Source organism: Perognathus longimembris, chromosome 21 (assembly GCF_023159225.1).
Source record: "Perognathus longimembris pacificus isolate PPM17 chromosome 21, ASM2315922v1, whole genome shotgun sequence".
Taxonomy (NCBI): Eukaryota; Metazoa; Chordata; class Mammalia; order Rodentia; family Heteromyidae; genus Perognathus; species Perognathus longimembris.
In genome coordinates, this window is record NC_063181.1 from 33,606,966 (window position 1) to 33,629,567 (window position 22,602).

The 22,602-nt window shown below is 41.5% G+C and overlaps 1 protein-coding gene across 1 annotated transcript in view; it reads left to right on the forward strand.

The window, feature by feature from the left end:
* Window positions 1-22,602, forward strand: part of Lsm1 (LSM1 homolog, mRNA degradation associated) — a 47,482-nt gene that overhangs the window by 11,522 nt on the left and 13,358 nt on the right. Inside the window, exon 4 of the mRNA XM_048330293.1 lies at window positions 5,664-6,464. Coding sequence (XP_048186250.1) covers window positions 5,664-5,834 — 171 coding nt within the window. The 3' untranslated portion in view covers window positions 5,835-6,464. The remainder of the gene's footprint in view (window positions 1-5,663; window positions 6,465-22,602) is intronic.

Sequence of the window (22,602 nt, forward strand, 5' to 3'; positions counted from 1 at the left end):
GAATGATGGGGATTGAGAGCCAATAACCAGCACTGGTTTTTACAAAAAAAAACTTTGGCACTTACTTTTTTTTGCCAGTCCTGGGGCTTGGACTCAGGGCCTGAGCACTGTCCCTGGCTTCTTTTTGCTCAAGGCTAGCACTCTGCCACTTGAGCCACAGCGCCACTTCTGGCCGTTTTCTGTATATGTGGTGCTGGGGAATTGAACCCAGAGCCTCATGTATAGGAGGCAAGCACTCTTGCCACTAGGCCATATCCCCAGCCCTGGCACTTACTTTTTTATTTTGTTTTTAATAAAGTTTTATTTATTTATTTATTTATTTATTTATTTATTTATTTATTTATTTATTTATTTGCCAGTCCTGGGCCTTGGACTCAGGGCCTGAGCACTGTCCCTGGTTTCTTTTTCTTTTTTGCTCAAGGCTAGCACTCTGCCACTTGAGCCACAGCGCCACTTCTGGCCGTTTATGTGGTACTGGGGAATCGAACCCTGGATAGTGTATAGGAGGCAAGCACTCCTCTTGCCACTAGGCCATATTCCCAGCTCTTTATTTTGTTTTTAATAAAATTTCTCAATACCTAGCCACATCTTAATTCTGTTTATACCAGTATTTGGCAACTAATTCTCTCAGGGTCAGATTGGTTTCAGAGATCTCATTTTTGAAAGTTAACTAGAAATAACATCAAGACTGTCCAATAATTCGCAGGTGCTACAGTGTAATGTGTAAAATACCTTCTTAAAATATTTTGTAGTTGGTATATTTAGTTCACATGATCATTTCTTGCATGTTTAGGCAGCAGAATTTCCTACTTGTATTATGTGAAGGTTAAAATAAAGCACCTAGTATCCCAGAAAGGTAGAAACTAATAAAAAACCTGTGAAATTGTCTGCTTATTAGGAGGACCTAACCCCTCTTTGGGGCTATTATTTTTTTTTTTTAATGAAGGAACTAATATTCTTTATTTGGTTTTGGTGTGGGTCCTGGGCCTTGAACTCAGGGTTTGGGTGCTGTCCTTGAGCTTTTGTTCAAGTCTAGTGCTCTACCACTTGAGCCACAGCACCACTTAAGGCTTTTTCTGAGTAGTTTATTAGAGATTAAAGTTTCATGGACTTTTCTGCCTGGGCTGACTTTGAGCCACGGTCCTCAGATCTCAGCCTCCTGAGTAGCTAGGATTACAGGCGTGAGCCACCAGCACACAGCAGAACTAATGTGCTTTCAACAGTGGTAGCAGATGTATTGCTCACCAACTCTGAGTTCAAGCAGATATTACTAGTTATAACCATGCACACTAAGCCTGTATAGAGCCTCCAGCTAGCTTTTGTTCAATGATAAGAGTTTGTACTGAGTTACATAGAGTATTTCTACCATATTCACCCACCCCCCACACCCCTTTACATTCCTCACCCACTCCAAACAGATCCTGTTTTAAGATTCCTGTTACTTCTTTTTTTTGGCCAGTCCTGGGCCTTGGACTCAGGGCCTCAGCACTGTCCCTGGCTTCTTTTTGCTCAAGGCTAGCACTTGACCATTTGAGCCACAGCGCCACTTCTGGCCGTTTTCTGTATATGTGGTGCTGGGGAATCGAACCTAGGGCCTCGTGTATCCAAGGCAGGCACTCTTGCCACTAGGCTATATCCCCAGCCCCCTGTTACTTTTTTTTGTTTATTTGTTTTGTTTTTGTTGCCAGTCCTGGGGCGTGGACTCAGGGCCTCAGCACTGTCCCTGGCTTCTTTTTGCTCAAGGCTAGCACTTGACCATTTGAGCCACAGCGCCACTTCTGGCTTTTATCTATATATGTGATGCTGAGGAATCGAACCCAGGGCTTCATGTTTACAAGGCGAGCACTCTACCACTAGGCCATATTCCCAGCCACCCTGTTACTTCTTTTTAAGGATCAGATTCTGCATATAAGAGAGAACATGAGATATTTGTCTTTTCCAATCTAACATCTCATTTAACACGACAATTTCTGGTTTATGCAAATGACATCATTTTGTTCTCCTTTATGCCTGAAGACTCCATTTTCTTTCTACGATTTTATTTATTTTTTATTATTTTTTTATTTTTTGCCAGTCCTGGGGCTTGGACTGGGGCTTGAGCACTGTCCCTGGCTTCTTTTTGCTCAAGGCTAGCACTCTGCCACTTGAGCCACAGCGCCACTTCTGACCATTTTCTGTATATGTGGTGCTGGGGAATTGAACCCAGGGCTTCATGTATACGAGGCAAGCACTCTTTGCCACTAGGCCATATCCCCAGCTCTTTGGGGGTTATTTTTAAAACATTTTTCCAAATTCAGTTTCTCGAGATGACATAATGACATATTACTTTCATTTCCAGGAAAAGACTTTAGATTAGAATCTATACATATTTTGCTCTAGATTTGGGGAGAGATTCTTTTTGGTGGTATTGGGAAAAGTCAGCCTTCTGCTTGCTAGGCATGACTTCTGCCACTTGAGCTATAGCCCTTGCACTGTTTGTTTTAAGACAGGTTTGTGTGGCTAAGGCTGGCTTAGAATTTGTGATCACCTGCCTCTAAGGCAGATCTCAGCAGATCACCACCCCAGCTCTGGTTTAGTTTTATATTAAGAAACACAATAGACAAACTGTGGGTACCTGTTACATTTGCATAAAGGTACATATGTGGTAGATGAGTGTATATGTGCAAATGAAGAAGTGATTGTGTGTCTATTCTTCCAAGACCAAGTACCTAGATTCATGGTTTCCTGGCATATCTTTTGTGAGGAAAAGTGTTATTAAGTGATTGTACAAAAGGGTTACAGTTCCATAAATCAGGTGATAAAGATGTGCTTTTTGTCAATGTCACCCCTCCCTCATTCTCCCTCATTTCCTCCTCTGCCTCTACCCTCAAGTTACATAGTAAGTACTTATTTTTATATGAGTTAAAATCAGAAGACTGAGGAGTTTCACAGAAGTAGCAATGGAGGAATAAATACTTAGTTAAATGAATCAGCAGTCAGTTTGAAGAAATTATGTACCAACCCCAAGAAAACTCATACCTAGAAATAAGTTCTGCCCTAGATTCTGACTCAAAGATGATGAGCAGCACAGCCTTAAGTAATAAAACTTATTCTTGGGAAGCAGCAACATTATAACCGCATGAAAAGCCCAGTGGATGACACAGTCAGTACTCCAAGAAGCAGTACACTAAGCTAAGAACACTGTCTTCTCCAGTTTTTCTCATGGGTTATGAGGAAACTGTTGAGTGATAATATATATTTTGCTGGGTGCTGATAACTTTTGACCCAGGACAGAGGGGTGACTTACGCAATTCATGTGGCTTTCCATCTAACCCTCTAGGATAAATCCTCAGTCTGATAATGCAAGTGTGAGTTCTGAGACCTTGGCAGCATATGACAATTACTCTCCAGCCTGGAACATCTGCACTCTGTGTGTCAATACCTTCCCAAACCTTATCGTCGAAAGTCAGAGAGGAGGATAAAAAATAGGAACACAGCCAGACAGAATGGTGCATGCTTGAAATCCAGCACTAGGAAGGCTGAGGCAGGCGGATCATCAATTTAAAGCTAGCCTGCACTCTATATAGAGACCTTTCTTAAAAATGAAAGAAACAGGAATACTTTGTGTCAGCTTTCCATGTTACAGAAACCCAGAATTATACCTGTATGTTCATTTTAAGGAGAATAAAGAACCTGTAGCAACATTCTTTTTTGTTATGAAACTGTTTATCGAATGTTTTTAAGGTGTTCAAAATAAAAAGACTAAATATGTTATGCTAGGTGCTGGGAATGTGGCTTGGTGGTAGTGTGCTTGCTTAGCATGCATGAAGCTCTGGGTTCAATTGTTCAGCACCACATACATAGAAAAAGCCAGAAGTGGAGCTGTGGCTCCAGTGGTAGAGTGCTAGCCTTGAGCAAAAGAAACTCAGGGATAGCACCCAGGCCTTGAGCTCAAGTCCTGGACTGACAAAAAATAAAAATAATAAGGATAGATATATTATGCTATATTTTAAAAAGTTATATTCTTTGCATGGTGTTTTTTTTTTTTTTTTTTAGTTTTTTTTTTTTAGTTAATATCTACCTAGAAAAGGGCTGGGGATATGGCCTAGTGGCAAGAGTGCCTGCCTCATATACATGAGGCCCTGGGTTCGATTCCCCAGCACCACACATACAGAAAATGGCCAGAAGTAGCGCTGTGGCTCAAGTGGCAGAGTGCTAGCCTTGAGCAAAAAGAAGCCAGGGACAGTGCTCAGGCCCAGAGTCCAAGCCCCAGGACTGGCAAAAAAATATATATATATATATAGAAAAATTCTTCATTATATTCACCAAAATGTTAGTCCTCCACACTTCAATTACAGATGAATTTTTTTAGGGGAGGGGGTTGGCACAGGGCTTGAACTCAGGGCCTGAGTGTACTGTCCCTGAGCTCTTCTGCTCAAGCCTAGTACTCTACCACTTTGAGCCACAGCGCCACTTCCAGTTTTCTGGTATTTAATTCGAGATAATAGTCTCCTGAGTTGTCTACCTGGGCTGGCTTTGAACCCTCAGCTTCCTGAGTAACTAGGATTATAGGCATGAGCCACCAATTCTTGGCTAGATGATTTTTTTTAATTAAGTAAAACCTTTTTTAATCTGGGCCAGGTGGTCCACACCTGTAATCCTAGGTACTATAGAGGGTGATATTTTCAGAGCTGAAAGCCGGCTCTGGCAGACAGATCCAGAAGACTTATCTCAACCAGCAAAAAGCCAGAAGTAGAAATATGGTGCACGTGGCAGGGGCTATCCTTGAGTAAAAAAGCTAAGGTACAGTTCCAACCCCAGTACCTATACCAAATTTTTAAATGAATGAATGAATGAATTCCAATAGCAGTGAAATACATTGGGGCCAAACTGGTTTGGTAACTTACCTCGCCTTCTGACACTTTTCTATAGATGTCTTGCTATGGAGGGAATTAGAATTTTGTTTTGTAGTTTAGGTATTTCCAATGAATGCAAGAGAGGAATACGTTATGCCTTTAAAGTGAGTGATTTGAATCTTGTTTCTTTACCTTCTTGCTTAGCTGCAGCCCCCAGAAATTAAGCCAACTTTAAAAATGTAAAAATACAAAGCAGGGAACTAGTGGCTCGTGCCTGTAAATCCAAAGCAGAGATCTAAGGATAGTGGTTCAAAGCCAACCCAGGCAGGAAACTTCATGAGACTCTTACCTCCAATGAACTACCAAAGAAAAGCCAGAAATAGAACTACAGTTTAAGTGATAGAGTGCTAGCCTTGAGCAAAAAAAGTCCAGAGACAGCACCCAGGCCCTCAGTTCAAGCACCAGCTCCAGTACCAAAGAATAAATTAAAATACAAGACTTATCTAAAGTCATCTCAGCCTTGGTAACTTTCTTGGATTCTGCACAGTCGAAGAGATGTCCCTAGTAATACTGTTTTAGGGAAAACTTAATCCTGACAAGTGATGAAGGAGCTAAGCTGTACACACTGACACTGACCCTGGTTATCATTCCAGGTAAGTGTTCTATGGTGGTCATTTCTTTGGCTAGCCATACAAGTAGGATGTTGGAGGCCTGCTAGATATGAAAAGCAACTCGAGCCTGATGTAGTAATCATTTGCCTTTCCATCCATAACAAGGTTTTCTATTCTTGGTCTTCATGAGAAGTTTTAAAATCTGACTCTTTTACAGGACTTGGAAAAGGAGAGTGACACACCTCTGCAACAAGTGTCTATTGAAGAGATCCTAGAAGAACAAAGGGTAGAACAGCAAAGCAAGTTGGAAGCCGAGAAGCTGAAAGTTCAGGCTCTTAAAGATCGGGGTCTCTCCATTCCCAGAGCGGACACTCTTGATGAGTATTAAGCTCTCTGCTCAGAGGTTCTCACTCTTGGTAATCAGGGACTATGTCACTGACAGAAAGTGACACCCTGGTCACCTCATACATTTAACCAGAGACTGTAATTGTGAAGAGTTAGTTTTATTGTTAATTCACATATATACTTTGAAGAAATCATGGGATTTTTTTATTATACTTTGTTTAAGAAAAATCACTGTTTACGGAAACGATGGACTCCCTTTACCACATGTCCCTGCAGAGCCAGCAGCTTCATCTTTATATTGCTTTTCTTCTCCCAAAGTAGAGTTTATGGGAGACGGTCTGTATTTCTTTGTAAATTGTAAATAAAATATGAATCTCATGTTTCCCAACTGAGAGTTATCTCCATTGATTAGACCACCCAGAAAAGGTGTGAGCACAGCCCAGCTGCTGGAGTTTCTCCTGCCGTGCCCAAGTAGCTGCTCACTGCGGAAGGAATGTTTTCATACGGATTTTCTTGTGGGTTCTCTCGACTCTTTTCATGTTTTGCTATGATCACAGACAAAATTTACCTTAACTGAAGAGAGCTTTCGGTTACGTTTTCCAGTAACTGGTTGCAACAGAAGCCTCATGTTTGAGAAATCACTCCAGTCCTGCATACCCACAGTTATTTCAAGGTAAGTTCCCATGACACTCAGCATGTTCCTGAAGTGGTGGCTTTCCTGAACCTTCTAACTTAGATAAGGTTCCTAGTCTCTCGGGTTGAGAATCAAGCTGCTTTTGTTCAAATCATCAAAAAAAAAATAAGGCAAAAACAGTAATTTTTAAAGATTTTATTGTCAAGGTGATGTACAGAGGGGATATAGTTACATACCTAAGGTAGTAAGTACATTCCTTGTCATACTTACCCTCTTCCTCATTTTCTCATTTTTCTCCTACCTTCCCTCTCCCCAACCGCCCCCCCCCCTTTTTTTTTCTTTTAACCTTCCCAATGATGGACATTGTCATTCTTTTTTTTTTTTTCTCCCCAGTCCAGGGCCTTGGACTCAGGGCCTGAGCACTGTCCCTGGCTTCTTTTTGCTCAAGGCTAGCACTCTGCCTCTTGAGCCACAGCGCCACTTCCAGCTTTTTCTGTTGTGGTACTGAGGAATTGAACCCAGGGCTTCATGAATGCTAAGCAGGCACTCTACCACTAAGCCACATTCCCAGCCCCTGGACATTGTCATTCTAATCTACAAAGTTTATGAACTCTACTAACATTAAGAATAAAGCACTTTCTTCCGGGTCGGGGGATATGTATATTTCTTTCCTTCTGTTTAGTATCCTCTGTTCACTCTTTTTCTCTCACTTCTTCCCTCCCACCACGACCCTTGAGTTGCTTAGTTCACTTTCATCAATGTCCATTGCAGCTGTTTGGCCCCCTTTACTGTATTTCTTTTACCCACTTTCCACTCATTCTGTGCCTTGTTCCCATCTTCCCTCAGATGTGCACATGTATACACCATATGTGAGGTAAAGAATATAGAGTCCTCTAAATACTGTAAGACAAATTAAGGTCCTTTGTTTCCTCATCTTTGGAGTTCTTTTCAGTCTGCATATTATATGTACATATGAAGTAGTACTTGGGTCTTACTATTTGGTGCTTTTCTGCCAAGACTACCCTCAAAAACAGTATTTAGCAACCAACAACCCATAATGGTATGGTTGAATAACAGTGGTTATGTGAGTATAACAGATTGTTTTCTGTCTCTCTTTGTTTCGTGCCTGCCCTGGGGCTTGATCTCAGCCTGAGCACTGCCCCTGGCTTCTTTTTGCTCAGGCTAGCACTCTACCACTTGAGCCACAGCGCCACTTCTGTCTTTTTCTATATATGTGGTGCTGAGGAATTGAACCCAGGGCTTCCTGCATGCTAGGCAAGCAAGCACTCTAGCACTAAGCCACATTCCCAGCCCAGTCATCCTCTCGATCTAAGTGATTTTTAACTGTAGTCCAGAGTCTTGCTTCTTTTTCTTTTTCTTTTTTTGGCCACTTGGGGCTTGAACTCAGGGCCTGAAAACTGTCACTGGCTTCTTTTTGCTCAAGGCTAGCCCTCTACCACTTGAGCCACAGTGCCATTCTGGCTTTTTCTATATATATGGTGGTGAGGAATCAAACCGAGGGCTTCATGTATGCTAGGCAAATGCTCTACCACTGGGCCATATTCCCATAATGTCCTTTTCATAAGGCATCTAGCTTATGTATAGTTTAAATATAGTTTATGAGCTCAGATATTATTTTTTTTTAAACCCAAGTGGCTGGAAACCATTTGACTTTTGAAGAGCTTTGAGTTGTTTTTACAGTTGGTAATTTATGAAGAAATAGTACTTCTTGGGCTGAAGACATAATTCAGGAGTTGAACACTTGCCTAAAATGTGTCATCCAGCACCACCACTAACACCGAAAAATTCCATAATTATGTTTTGTGTATAATTTTACTGTTAAAAAGCTAGGATCTGTTATCCACATAGAGGCAAAATACACTATCGCCAACTTTAAAACTTGTTGGAATACAGTAAGATCAGTACTGTATCAGGGCCAGCAGAGTGAGCATGTATTTTTCTGAGCCCACTGTTTGAGAACATGACACATCTAGAGATGTGATCTTTTCAACATCATCACACTGTTCAATAAGAAGACATGGAAAAGAGACCTACTTGCTATGGTGAATCCACACTTACCCCTTGCCTTTCCAAACCACAGCAGCTTTCAGTCATGCAGCAACCCAGAATTAGACCATAGGGATGGAACTGTCTAGATAGACTGTACTTCCTTTCTCTTAGTCCTCAGGCTGCTTAACACAGGGCCCTCCACTGCCTATCCCCACGCCAAAGATAGTGAAACCCTGGACTACCACTGGAACTGTCTTGAGCAACTCTAGTTCAGATTCAGTTTCTTATAATTGGGGTTCCTGTAAGAGAGACTGCTTACAGAGGAGAAAACCATGGAGAACCTATCAAAGCTTCATTCTGGCTATCACTACAAAATAATTGAGCATATCTTTTACTCTGTTTCTTTTCCACATCCCTTGGCCCTAGACCTTAGATTGCATGCTCTCAGCTGTTGAAACCACTATTTCCTTCCCTCTGCTCTGATTAACTCCTAAAAGGCTTTGGCTAGTTAGTGGAGCAGATACTCTCATATCATTCATTGAGGAGGATTCTTAGGCAAGCCATGTCAGAATGAGTTCCAGCGAGCCTGCCTGGATGAAGAGGCTTGCAATGGCAGAGCCCAATTTAGACAGCAAAGGGTACAGTGTGCCTGACACAGAACGTGTGCCCCTGCCGTGAGCAGTTCCTAGCCTGTACTCAGATCCATATTACCAGATCCATGGCAGTACTGCACAGCTCAAGAATTGGGTTCTAGGAACGGTACCCAGAAAGCAAATAGGGGAAAGGCAGTTAATAGTTCTCTATCCTTCAACCTCCCCCCCGCAAAAAAAGTATATAAATGTACACATGTTTTATCTTTAGGGTGTTTCATCAACTTCTAAAAAGTTTGCTCCTAGATGAGCCCCATCCAGCACTCAGCATCCAGCATGTAAGAGCCAGCAATCCTAGTGACAAATGAAGAGGGCTGCAGGCTAAAGCTTTAATGCTAAATCCACCTCCCACTTTTAAACTTGAGGGAAACTTAAACCAACCCTGCACATAATCAAGGAAAAAGTTGTAGAAGAGATACTTGGTCTGCACTTCACCTTGCAGTTAATTAATGTGAGCTGAGCAGGAATGTCATTTTGACAGACAACAAGCTCACCAGCTGTACCAAGGCAACTGACTTCTGAAAAGAATACCTAACCTATTAGGTCTATGTTAACTGAGAAAAGGGAAAGATTTGACCAAAGACAGGGGGTACATAGTCAGCCTACTTTAAACATAGGTTGCAACCTACTGAATTAGTGGTCTTAACTACAACTTCCTATTGGAATGGAATTGAATACAAAAGAATGCTTCACATAATAAAGTTAGGTTGTATGTGAAACATGTTAGAGATTGTGTGCAGATTCTGGAAATGTAAGCTGGGTTTGTTATTGTAGGTGGCTGTCAGAAACATTTGAACAACACTACCTTAATTTTTTACTGGTTTTTATATGCTTATGGTGAGTAGAAAAGGGAAAAGTACATGTTCATTTTATACCTCTCATTTCAACCCTGAAAACCACTGGGCCCAGAATATTAGTCTCTTGTGCCTAGAACATACTTGAGGCCAGGCACTGGTGGCTCACGCCTGTAATCCTAGCTACTCAGGAGGCTGAGATCTGAGGGTCACAGTTGAAAGCCAGCCTGGGCAGAAAAGTCCATGAGATTCTTATGTCCAATTAACTGCCAGAAAGCCACAAGTAGCGCTGTGGCTCAAAGTGGTAAAACACTAGCTTTGAGCAAAAAAGCTCAAGGCAGCACCCAGGTAGAGTTCAAGCCCCATGACTGACAAAAAAACAACAAATATATATATATATAATGAGCTCATCAGATAACTGCATGAATACTCTCTTCAGATTGCACCTTCATAGCGGCTCCTCTGGGGCTGTAGCCCTGTGGTAGAGCACCTGCCTAGCTTGCATAGCTGCCTTGGGTTTACTACCCAGGAGTAAGTTTGTTTGAAAGCAAGTTCAAACAAAAGCCCACCCTTACCTAGTTTCTTTTTCATATTTTGCCCAGCAACTCACTATCTGACATAAACTTTGTCTATTGTCCCCGTGCCTCTCCAGAATGTGAACCCTTCAGGATAGGATTTCTATCTTACTCATTCTTGTGTCCCCAGCAGCTAGAACAATGCCTGGTGTGTATTAGGTCTCAGTGTATACTTGCGAAGGAAGGAAAGGGAGGAAGTAAAGGTCTAGGGAATTCAAGATGGCAAACTAAAGTGCTTCAGAGACAGCAGAACAGCAGAAGGGAGGACAGCGGGACCCCCTGAGTAACCAGGATTCGTAGCCATCCAAGTATAGATTATATCATGTATTAAAGCTTCTGTCAGGGCTGCTAGAATTAGAGAGGCTCTGCTGCCTGTTTCCTTCTAACTGCCTTCCAAGTAGAGTTGGGCTACAGTGCCCACTCCCATCTCACAGAAGCAGGCTATCGCTTCACAGGTATTTGCCTTTCTCAATTAAGCTGGTCAATTAAGCACAAGATCAAAACAAATTTATGACCAACTGTGTGCTGTAAACCCGTAGCCCAGCTACCCAGGAGGCTGACCTGAGGCAAGAGGATCATTTGAACCCAGGAGTTTGAAATTAGCCTGAACAATATAGTAAGACTGGATTTTGTTTTTTTGTTAGTCCTGGGGCTTGAACTCAGAGCCTGAGCACTGTCCCTGGCTTCTTTTTGCTCAAGGCTAGCACTCTCCCACTTGAGCCACAGTGCCACTTCCGGCTTTTTCCATATATGTGGCACTGAGGAATGGAACCCAAGGCTTCATGTATACAAGGCCAGCACTCTACCACTAAGCCACATTCCCAGCCCTCGGATCTTCAGGAGAATGAAATCTGAGGATCATATCTTAAAGCCAGTCCAGACAGAGAAGTCTGTGAAACTCTTAACTCCAATTAACCACCAAAAGAACTAGAAGTGGAGATGTGGCCCAAGTGGAAGAATGCAAGCCTTGAACAGAAAGGGGAGGGAGGATAGTACCTAAATCTTGAATTCAACCCTAAGAACCAAGACCCTCCCCCCCCAAAAAAAAAGGAAATTCTCTCTCCCCCTTGCTATTCCTGAAGAACCAGCTGTCATGAACCTATATGCCCCTCACCTCTCCCCCAGATCCCCTTCCTGTCTAATCCCCATGTCCTGTTAGGGCTGCCAAGAGGCGGGATAAAAGCCAGATCTCCTTTTTTCCTGTCCACCTCAGTGTTTCGCCTCTCTTCCTTCCCCTGGCTGCTTCTCTGCCTCTTTCCTTGCTCTCCTAACTCCTGCAGCTCAGCAGTGCTTGTTGCCACTTGGCCAGACACAAGAAAAATGACCTCAAGTGCTCTTGCCTTGGAAACAAGAGCATTGAGTGGTGTGTCAAGGCCAAAGCAGACCGTTACTGGGGCCAAGTGGAAGAGAGAAAAGGCTCAAAGCTGGACCAATCTCAAGGCCAGGAATCCAGATGTCCTGGGACTCTATCTAAGACCAATTATTTCTGGTTGGGTTTATGGAAATATAGTTTACAATAAAGTTCACCCTTTTTAATGTGTGGTTCTTTGAGTTTTAACAACTGCCTGTAGTTGCTAACCACCATCACAATCAAGAGATAATATTTTCATCATCCCATCCCATTGTTTTAACTCCTTCCTCTTTCCTTCGTTTCTTAAAATCACTGGCCTGTTCTCTGTCTCTATTGTATATGTTACCATCTAATTGAAACTTGTTTTAAATGGTTCATAGGTGGGCTGAGAATGTGGCTTAGTGGTAGAGTGCTTGCCTAGCATGCATGAAGCCCTGGGTTCTATTTCTCAGCACCACATATATAGAAAAAGCCAGAAGGGGGCCTGTGGCTCAAGTGGTAGAGTGCTAGCCTTGGACAAAAAGAAGCAAGGGACAGTGCTCAGGCTCTGAGTTCAAGCCCCAGGACTGGCAAAAAAAAAAAAAAGGAAAAGGGAAAAATAAATAATATATATAGTAAAATTTTGTGTGTATGCCAGTCCTGGGGCTTCAACTCAGGGCAGGGCCTGTGCACTGTGCCTAAGCTTTTTGTTCAAGACTAGCACTCTCTGACTTAAGCCACAGTTCTACTTCCACTTTGAGCCCAGTGCCAGAGGTTCATGCCTATAATCCTATCTACTCTTTTCTGGCTGAGATCTGAGGAGATCAGAGCCAGCCAGGGAAGTCTAGAAGACTCTTATCTCCAATTAACCACCAAAAAGCCAGAAGTGGAGCTGTGGATCAAGTGGTAGAGTGCTAGCCATGAGCAAAAGAGCTCAGGACCACTGCCCACATCCTTAATTCAAGCCCCAGTACTGGCGCGTGCACACACACACACACACACACACACATATGTATGTTATTTTTTAACTCTGGCTTAGCCACTTACAATGGCAGATGAAACAGGAACAGAGGGATCCACCATAATACTTAGGTGAGTCATCTATCATTCTAAAAGGAACTGTGGGAATAAAATCTGCGAGCTGGGTATATGCTATAAGAATCAACTGTTGGCCTTATTTTTCTGAGAGAGCAACATGAGGTTTGAGAAGGTTAGGCAGTATAACCAAGAGCAACAGCAGCCTGCCTGATTTTACAACTGTTACTTCACTTGAGTTTTAAGTTGGTCAAGTGCCGTAGCCTGTCAGTATCTCCCTCTCCGCATGAATAGCAAGTACCATATTCTTGTACCATTGCAAGGGTGAAAATCAGTTCAGGTTTGTGAAGAGCTTAGAAGAATGCCCAGCCCAGAGAGAGCGCTCTGGACTCACTGTCCTAATCCTGTGCCTGCCAGACTCTTAGGATGTACCCTCTTTGTTGTGAATCATGGTGACAAACTCAGACTAGGAAAGAAAGCGCTGAATTCCATGAAAGGACCACTCAGGAGTTACACAGCACTGTTACACCATAGGGAATCCCACTCACTGAAAGGTCTTAGTGCTTACAGTGTCTGCAGGTGCAGTTTAAAGTTGCTATTTACCCCCAATCTCCACCACCCTTATCATCCTAACTCCTAAGCATACTAATCAGATTCAAATGACCTTCCAGAAGCTTCCCATAACACTCCTCCCTGGAATCTGTTGTACAGTTTTAGCTTTAGCTGTACAAGTTTTCTTTGTGTGTTCGTCTTGGGACTTGAACTCAAGGCCTGGATGTTGGTCTCCCTCAGTTTTTTATCTCAACACTTGCACTCTATCACTTGAGCCACAGCTCCATTTCTGGTTTTTTGGTGGTTAATTAACGATAGGAGTCTCATGGACTTTCCTGCCTGGGCTGGCTTCAAGCCACCATTACCACACGTCAGCCCCCTGGGTAGTAGGATTACAGGCGTGCGCCACCAGCACCCAGCTCCATGTAGGTTTTAAAGGAAAGCCTGGAGGCCAGGCAATGCGTGGTAGAATCAACACCTGCAGACAGCACTGCAGTAGGTGATGTGTGAAGCTTTGAGGGCGGATAAAGCTTCAGTGGGCTCTGGGAAGCTAGAGATGTGAAGAATAAGGAATATCTGTCAAGGAGAGCCACAGGCATTGAGCGGCACAAACTGAAGGGAAAGAACACACAGCCTACAGCACGCATCTGAGGGAGCAGAGCGCCCAGGCGCTGCGGGACTTACGTCACACACCACAGGCCCTGCGTGATGCTCATGACGCTAGTACCGAAAGTCAAAGGTATGGAACAATAACTCAAAACCTACCGAAGGGAAAGCCAGAAATTGGCAGACTCGGATAAGAAATCAAATATAAACAAAATTGGGACCCATGAGGGGGAAGAAGAATTCAATATTCAAGGCAACGAAAACCTATTCAGTAAAATAATAACTTCCCCAATCTTTTTTTGTTTTTTATTTATTGTCAAAGCGATGTACAGTGGGGTTACAGTTTCATATGTAAGGTAGTAAGTACATTTCTTATCAAACTTGTTACATCCTCCCTCATTTTTCCCCCAAACTTCCCCAATCTTTTTTTTTTAAACTGTATTTTTTTTTTTTTTTGGTCTTTGCTTTTTTGGTACTGGGGATCAAACCCAGGACATTGCGCTTACTAGGCAAGCGTTTTGCCACTGAGCTACATCCCAGCCCTTCCCCAATCTTGAGAGAAAAATCTCACCCACCTAACAGAAGCATCTAGAACCCCTAGTAGACAGGACCCAAGAAGAAACACATCTAGACACATCACAGTAAACACATTAGACTTGAAAAGCAAGGAATTGATTCTAAACGCTGAAAAATCAAAGTAGGAGCTTTATACAATGGAAAGAAAATTGGAATCATTGCAAATCTCTCCACACAAGCTCCCACAGCAAGAAGAGCCCGGAATGATATGATGCAAGCCCTGAAGAGCAAAAACAGCAACCCAAAATGGTGTACCCAGTGAAGATACCATTTACATTTGACGGTAAAACTAAAACATTAAACAAAAATTACAGTTATTCACAAACATTAAACCAACATTACAGAGAATAATAAAGGGAGGTATACAATCTGAAGAAAACAAAGGAAACGTGTCAGCCAAAAATCACTAAAAGACCAGTTTAGTAAGCACAGAACAGGAAAGAAGCAAAATACAAGAAATAAAATGACAGGTAACATGAAACATTTCTCTATAATAATCCTAGACATTAACAGACTCAACTCCAATCAAAAGGAAAAGAACAGTAGATTGGATCAAAAAACAAGACCCAGGGCTGGGACTGTGGCTTGGCACTAGAGTGCTTGCCCAGCATGCACAAAGCCCTGGGTTCGATTCCTCAGCACCACATACACAGAAAAAGCCAGAAGTGGTGCAATGGCTCAAGAGGTAGAGTGCTAGCCTTGAGCAAAAAGAAGACAGGGACAGTTCTTAGGTCCTGAGTCCCAAGCCTCAGCACTGGCAAAAAAAAAAAAACAAACAGATTCTATCCATTTGTTGTCTCCAAGAGACATATCTCACAGTCAAGACGGAAACAAACTCGAATTGAAAGGATGGAAAAAGATCTTCCATGCAAATGCACCCTGAAAGAAGGCAGGAGTAGCCATATTGATATCTGATAAAAATAGGCTTTGCATTAAAATCAATATAAAGAGACAAGGAAGAGATTACATAGTAGTAATGCGAATGATCCACGAAGAGGGAATCACACTGGTCAATAAGCATCAAATATTGGAGCACCTAAATATGACAAACCCCTTTGGACTTACAGAACAGGATAAACGCAAGCACAGTAATCGTGGGATAGTTTAACACCCCACTCTCACCAAAGGACAGGTCAAACAAACAAAAGATAAGAAGCCTCTGAACTAAATGACACCGTAACCCAAATGGACTTCACAGACATCTACAGAGTATTCTACCCAACAGTGACCGAATTCACATTCTTCTCAGCAGCCAATGGAATGTTCTCCAAAATAGAACATAATCATAGTACACACAAAGAACCTAAGGAAATACAAGAGGATAGGCACAATTCCATACATCCTGTCTGAACACAGTGGAATCAAATGAGTTCTCAACAAAACAAACTGCAGAAAGCACTAAAACACATGGAGAGTTAATGACACACTACTGAGTAATAGCTGGATCACAGAAGAAATTAGATCTTACAAATCAGTGAAAATGAAAACGACACAATGGATCCTCTAAGCTATGGCAAAAGCAATGCTGAGGGTAAAGCTTATAGCTCTAAGTGCACAAACAAAAACAGCTCAAGTAAATAACCTCATGATGCAATTAAAACTACTAGAAAAACAAAAACAAAAAATCTAAAACTACTAGACAGCAGAGGTTAGGGCAGAAATCAAATAGTAAATAAAACTATACATAAAATCAACATAACAAATAGCTGTGGGTTTTTTTAATTAAGATTGACAGACCATTTTCAAGATTAATTAGAAGGGCTGGGGATATGGCCTAGTGGCAAGAGTGCCTGCCTCAGATACACGAGGCCCTAGGTTCGATTCCCCAGCACCACATATACAGAAAACGGCCAGAAGCGGCGCTGTGGCTCAAGTGGCAGAGTGCTAGCCTTGAGCGGGAAGAAGCCAGGGACAGTGCTCAGGGCCTGAGTCCAAGGCCCACGACTGGCCAAAAAAAAAAAAAAAAAAAGATTAATTAGAAAAAGAAAAGAAGAGAGTTGGGCATTGGTGGCTCACATCTGTAATCCTAGCTACTCAGGAGGCTGGGATCTGAGGATCACAGTTCAAAGCCAGCCCAGGCAGGAAAGCCCATGAAACTTTTATCTCCAATAAACTACTCAGAAAAAGCTGGAAGTGCTTCTTGGTTTTGGAAGATCTTGCTATTTGTTTTGTTTTTTGCCAGTCCTGGGCCTTGAACTCTGGGCCTGAGCATTGTCCCTGGCCTTGTTTTGCTCAAGGCTAGCACTCTGCCACTTGAGCCACAGCGCCACTTCCGGCTTTTTCTATATATGTGGTGCTGAGGAATTGAACCTGGGGCTTCATGTATATGAGGCAAGCACTTTACCACTAGGCCATATTCCCAGCCCCATTTTACGAATAATTCTCAAATATTCCAACAGATAGCTTCAGTTTGTTTTCTAGACAGCCTTTTTTCTTGTTTATTCAGTCCCCAGTCTTAATTTTATGAAATAATCTTCAGAACATGTTGCTTCTGCTGAATGTAATTTTGTAAAACTTACAGGCCGGTACTGTTTCAAAACTACAATGTGATATTTCAGTCTATATATTCAGTTTGAATGCTAGAAAAAGAAAAAGCTGGAAGTGGAGCTGTGGCTCAAGTGGTAGAGAGATAGCATTGAACTGAAGAGCTCATGGACAGGCACAGGTCAGAGTTCAGGCCGAGAGAGAGAGAGAGAGAGAGATTCACATCTATAAGTTCAGAGATACCACAGGAAACATTATAACAAACATCCAAGAAATTCAATTATAAAGGACTACTTTCAAAACCTATTGCTCACAAGAGGAGGAAAACCTAGCAGAAATGGATAATCATAGAAACTCCCTAAACAGAACCAAGAAGAATGATAGTTTTACTTTTTCTTTCCTTATTTGGACTCCCTTATATTTGTCTCTTGCCTTATTGCTCTAGCTAGGAATTCCAGTACTATATTGAAGAATTGAGAGAGGGACATCCTTGTCTCATTCCTGATTCTAGAGGAAATACTTTTAACCATTCAACAATAGTATAATGCTGGCTGTAGGTTTGCCAAATACAGCCTTTATTATATTGAGGAACATTCCATGGATATTTAGCTTCTCCAGAGCTTTTATCATAAAGGGATGTTGAATCTTGCCAAATGCCTTTTCTGTATCATTGGTATTATCATGTGGTTCTTGTCCTTACTCCTGTTGTGTTGAATTACATTAATTATATTGAACTAGCTTTGCATCCCTGGAATGAATCTCATTTGATCAGTGTATGTGTGTGTGTGTGTGTGTGTGTGTGTGTGTGTGTGTGTGTGTGTTGGTGGTGGTGGTGGTGGTGGTGGTTGAATTTGGTTGGCTAGAATTTTATTGGGAAGTTTTGCATCAACGTTCATCAAAGAGATGGGTGTATAGTTCTCTTTCTTTGATGAATCCCTATCTGTTTGGGGGATAAGTGTTTTGCTGGATTCATAGAATGAATTACTAGTGATCTTTCCCTTTCAATTTCATTGAAGAGTTTGAGAAGTAAGTTCTCTTTTGAAGTTCTTATAGAATTGGGCCGTGAATCTGTCTGGTCCTTGGGCTTCTCTTGGATGAGAGGTCTATTTTATTACTTCTTATGGGTTTATTTGGCTTAAATATTCTTAGTTTAGTTTGATTTTGTCAATATTTGCTAGGAATTTTTCCATTTCCTCTAGGTTCTCCAATTTGTTAGCATAAAGGTTTGCAAAGTATTCCCGTATAATGTTCTGGATGTTGGTTGTTTCTGTTGTCATGTTCACATTTTCATCTATTTATTTGGGTGTGTTCTTTTTTGGTCAGATTTGCTAAGGTTCTGTCAATTTTGTTAATTTTTGGTTATTTTAAACCAAATTGTTTTGCTGATTCTTTCCATGTTTTTTTGTCTCTAATTCATGTTTTTCTGATTTAATTTTATTTCTTTCTATCCACCGGTTTGGGGTTTTACTTGTTCGTCTTTTTCAAGGAGCTTAAGGTGCATCATTAACTTGTTGATTTGTGATTTCTCCAATTTGTTGATGTAGGCAATCAGAGCTATAAATTTTCTTCTGGGTAATGCCTTTGTTGTGTCCTAGAGGAGCTGGTATTTTGTGTGTGTTCCTTTTTGTTGAGTTCCATAAAGGTTTGAATTTCCCTTCTAATCTCTTCAGTGATCCACTGGTCATCCAACAATGTGTTGTTCATTCTCCGTGAGATAACAGAAGTTTCAATGATAACTTTCAGTGTTGAGCTCTAATTTTATTCTGTGGTCTGACAGAATGCAGGGAGTAATTTCAGTATTTCTGAATTTGGACAGATTTGCTTTGTGGCCTAAAATATGATCTATTTGGGACAATGTTCCATGTGCTACTGAGAAGAATTTTCTTCTGATGCTGCTGGGTAAAATATTCTGTAGCTAAGAAGACACAAGGAGATGGAAAGACCTCCCATGCTCATGGGTAGGCAGAATCAATATAGTGAAAATGGCCATATTGCCCAAATTGTTATACAAATTCAATGCAATACCTATCAAAATCCCAGCCACATTCTTCACTGAAATAGAGAAACCAATCCATAAATTCATATGGAACAGCAAAAGACCTAGAATAGCCAAAGCAATTCTAGGCAAAAAAAGCAGTGCAGGAGGTATCACAATACCAGACTTCAAGCTCTACTACAGGGCCATCATAACAAAAACAGCCTGGTATTGGTATAAAAACAGATCTGAAGACCAATGGATTAGAATTGAAGATCCAGAAATAAAACCGTACTCTTACAAGTCAGCTGATATTCGACAAAGGAGCTAAAGACATACAATGGAATAAACACAGCCTCTTCAACTACTGATGCTGGGAGAACTGGGCAGCCATATGCAGAAAACTCAAAGTAGACCCTAGCCTATCACCATGCACCAAGATCAACTCAAAATGGATCAAGGACCTCAACATCAGACCTGAATCCTTGAAACTACTGAAGGACAGAGTAGGAAAGACGCTAGAACTTATAGGCACAGGAAGGAACTTCCTGAATAGAGTCCCAGGGGCACAACAAATAGGGGAAAGACTCGACAAATGGGACTACTACAAATTAAAAAGTTTCTGCACAGTTAAGGACATAGACACCAAAACAGAAAGACAGCCAACCATATGGGAAAGGATCTTTACCAGCACAGCAACAGACAAAGGCCTGATATCTGTCATCTACAGAGAACTCAAAAAACTAAGCCCCTCCAAGCCCAATAAACCAATTAGGAAATGGGCAAAGGAGCTAAAGAGAGACTTCACAAGAGAAGAAATAAAAATGGCAAAGAAACACATGAGGAAATGTTCAACATCCCTGGTAGTAAAGGAAATGCAAATAAAAACAACCCTGAGATACCACCTCACTCCAGTTAGAATGGCCTATACTTTGAACTCAGGCAACAACAAATGCTGGAGAGGGTGCAGGGAAAGAGGAACCCTTCTCCATTGTTGGTGGGAGTGCAAATTAGTACAACCACTTTGGAGAACAGTATGGAGGTTTCTCAAAAAGCTCAATATAGACCTACCCTATGACCCAGCCATACCACTCCTAGGCATCTATCCTAAACAGCAAAATCCAAGATATCAAAAAGACATTTGCACTTCCATGTTTATCACGGCACAATTCACAATAACCAAAATATGCAAACAACCCAGATGCCCCTCCACAGATGAATGGATCCAAAAAATATGGTACCTATACACAATGGAATACTACATAGCGATTAGGAATGGTGAAATATTGTTATTCACAGGGAAATGGTTAGAACTCAAACAAATAATGTTGAGCGAGACAAGCCTAGAACACAGAAAACAAAGGGGTATGATCTCCCTGATATATGACTGTTAAGAAAGGGAGACGGAGAGACAGTAGAAACCAAGTTCGTGAAACCAAAAACTGCTTGTCAAATGGTATTTCCCACAGGATTGGGTCAGCGACACAACAGTATGTAACTAAAACCAAACAATTACTCAACATATAAAGGTCAAAAATTGACCTCTCAGGGGAATACAATAGCTCAAAAGCTATGTATGTACGTTCATATAAGACTACTGTCGACATATTGTCTAATATCGACATTGCATTTAAAGCCCTAGGCGAACATTCTTGGGCGTGGCCACGTGGCTACTGTATATGTTCTTGATACATTGTATATATGTCTACCTGACCTAGAGAAGGGATAGAAAAACAGGGTGTAAGATATCACAACAAATGTACACACTCCCCTACTATGTAAGTGTACCCTTTTTGCACAACACCTTGTCAAAAAAATTTGTGTTCAATTAATAAATAAATTAAATTTTAAAAAAATTCTGTAGTCTGTTAAGTCTATGCAATTATTTAGTTCTGAGTTTTCTCTCAAGATTTTGCCAAGCTAATCTATCCAAAGGTGACAGTGATGTGTTAAGGTCACCAAAAATCAATCTGTGTGTGGCTAATTTTAGGTTAAGTAATATTTGTTTAATAAATTTGGTTGCTCCAGTATTTGGTGTCTAGATGTTTAGACTTGTTATATCCTCCTGTGAGAGAGATCCCTTTATTACTATATAATGTCCTTCTCTGTCTCTTCTAATTTTATTTTATCTGACAATAATATTGCTACCTTTGCCTGTCTATGGGGGCCATTTGCTTGATAGATTTTATCCCAGCCTTTCACTTTTAGAATGTTTGTTTTTGTGAGCAAGATATATCTCTTGAAGACAGCAGAAAGTACATCTTGCTTTTTGATCTAACTTGTCAATCTATGTGGCTTAATTGGAGAGTTAAGTCCCTTAATATTGAGAGGTAGGACTGAGAATGATTTGGTAACTCCAGCTATATTAGCCACCTTCCTAGAGGCTGAAGCTTATTTCTTACTCTAGTCATCTGGTTCTCTGGTAAGGGGTCATTTCTTTGCCAGTATTGTGCTTTTGTTGCTTTTCTATATGTAGTACATCTTTATGTATTTTCCGTAATGCTGGTTTGGTGGGAATAAGTGGTTTCCATTTTGCCTTGTGGTGGAAGTTGTGTGGCCCTGGTCATGAGGGAGAGCTTGGCTGGGTTCGCTATTCTTGGTTGGTAGTTGTTTGCCGTTAAGGGATGAGACATGGCATCCCTCATTCCAGGCTCTCCTTGCTTTCCTGGTCTTGACTGAGAAATGTGTAGTTATTCTGAATGGTTTTCCCTTATAGGTAATTGAACTTTCTTGTCTGATAGCTTTGAGTATCTTTTCCTGTCTCCATTGATCCTGTGCAGGTAACAATATAGCAGTGGGATGTTCTGTCCTGGACTGCTCGGTTTGGGTTCTAAAGGCCTCCTGTATGTGCCTCATTTTGCGTGATCGGGATGTTCTCTGCTCTCGACCTTCCTCAATACTGATTAGTCTTTTTTTTTTTGCCAGTCCTGGGCCTTGGACTCAGGGCCTGAGCGCTATCCCTGGCTTCTTCCTGCTCAAGGCTAGCACTCTGCCACCTGAGCTGTTTTCCATATATGTGGTGCTGGGGAATCGAACCAAGAGCTTCATGTGTAGGAGGCAAGTGCTCTTGCCACTAGGCCATATTCCCAGCCCAATACTGATTAGTCTTAAAGTAGGTCTTCTGGCTGTCCGGAAGCTCCTGTAAGCACGTTTCTTGGGTCTTGGACTTGTTCTGAATCATTTACTGTCCTTTCACTATAATATCTATTGTGTCTTCAATTCCAGAGAAACTTCTACATCATCTAATCTGCTGTCATGACTCTCTACTGTTTTTTATTTCCCTGACTTGTAATTGATCACTTGTGATGGCTTTGTTTTAGGTCTTGTATGGACTTCTTTACTTTCTTGATTTGATTATCTGTGTCTTCTCTAATATCCTTTAGCTGAATGATTAGTTTTTCATTGGACTCCCTTTCCTTCTCTTGGAATTCATTTAGCGCTTTTTTTTTTTTTTTTTTTGCGCCAGTCCTGGGGCTTGAACTCGGGGCCTGGCACTGTCCCTGGCTTCTTTTTGCTCAAGGCTAGCACTCTACCACTTGAGCCACAGCGCCACTTCTGGCTTTTTTTTATGTGGTGCTGAGGAATCAATC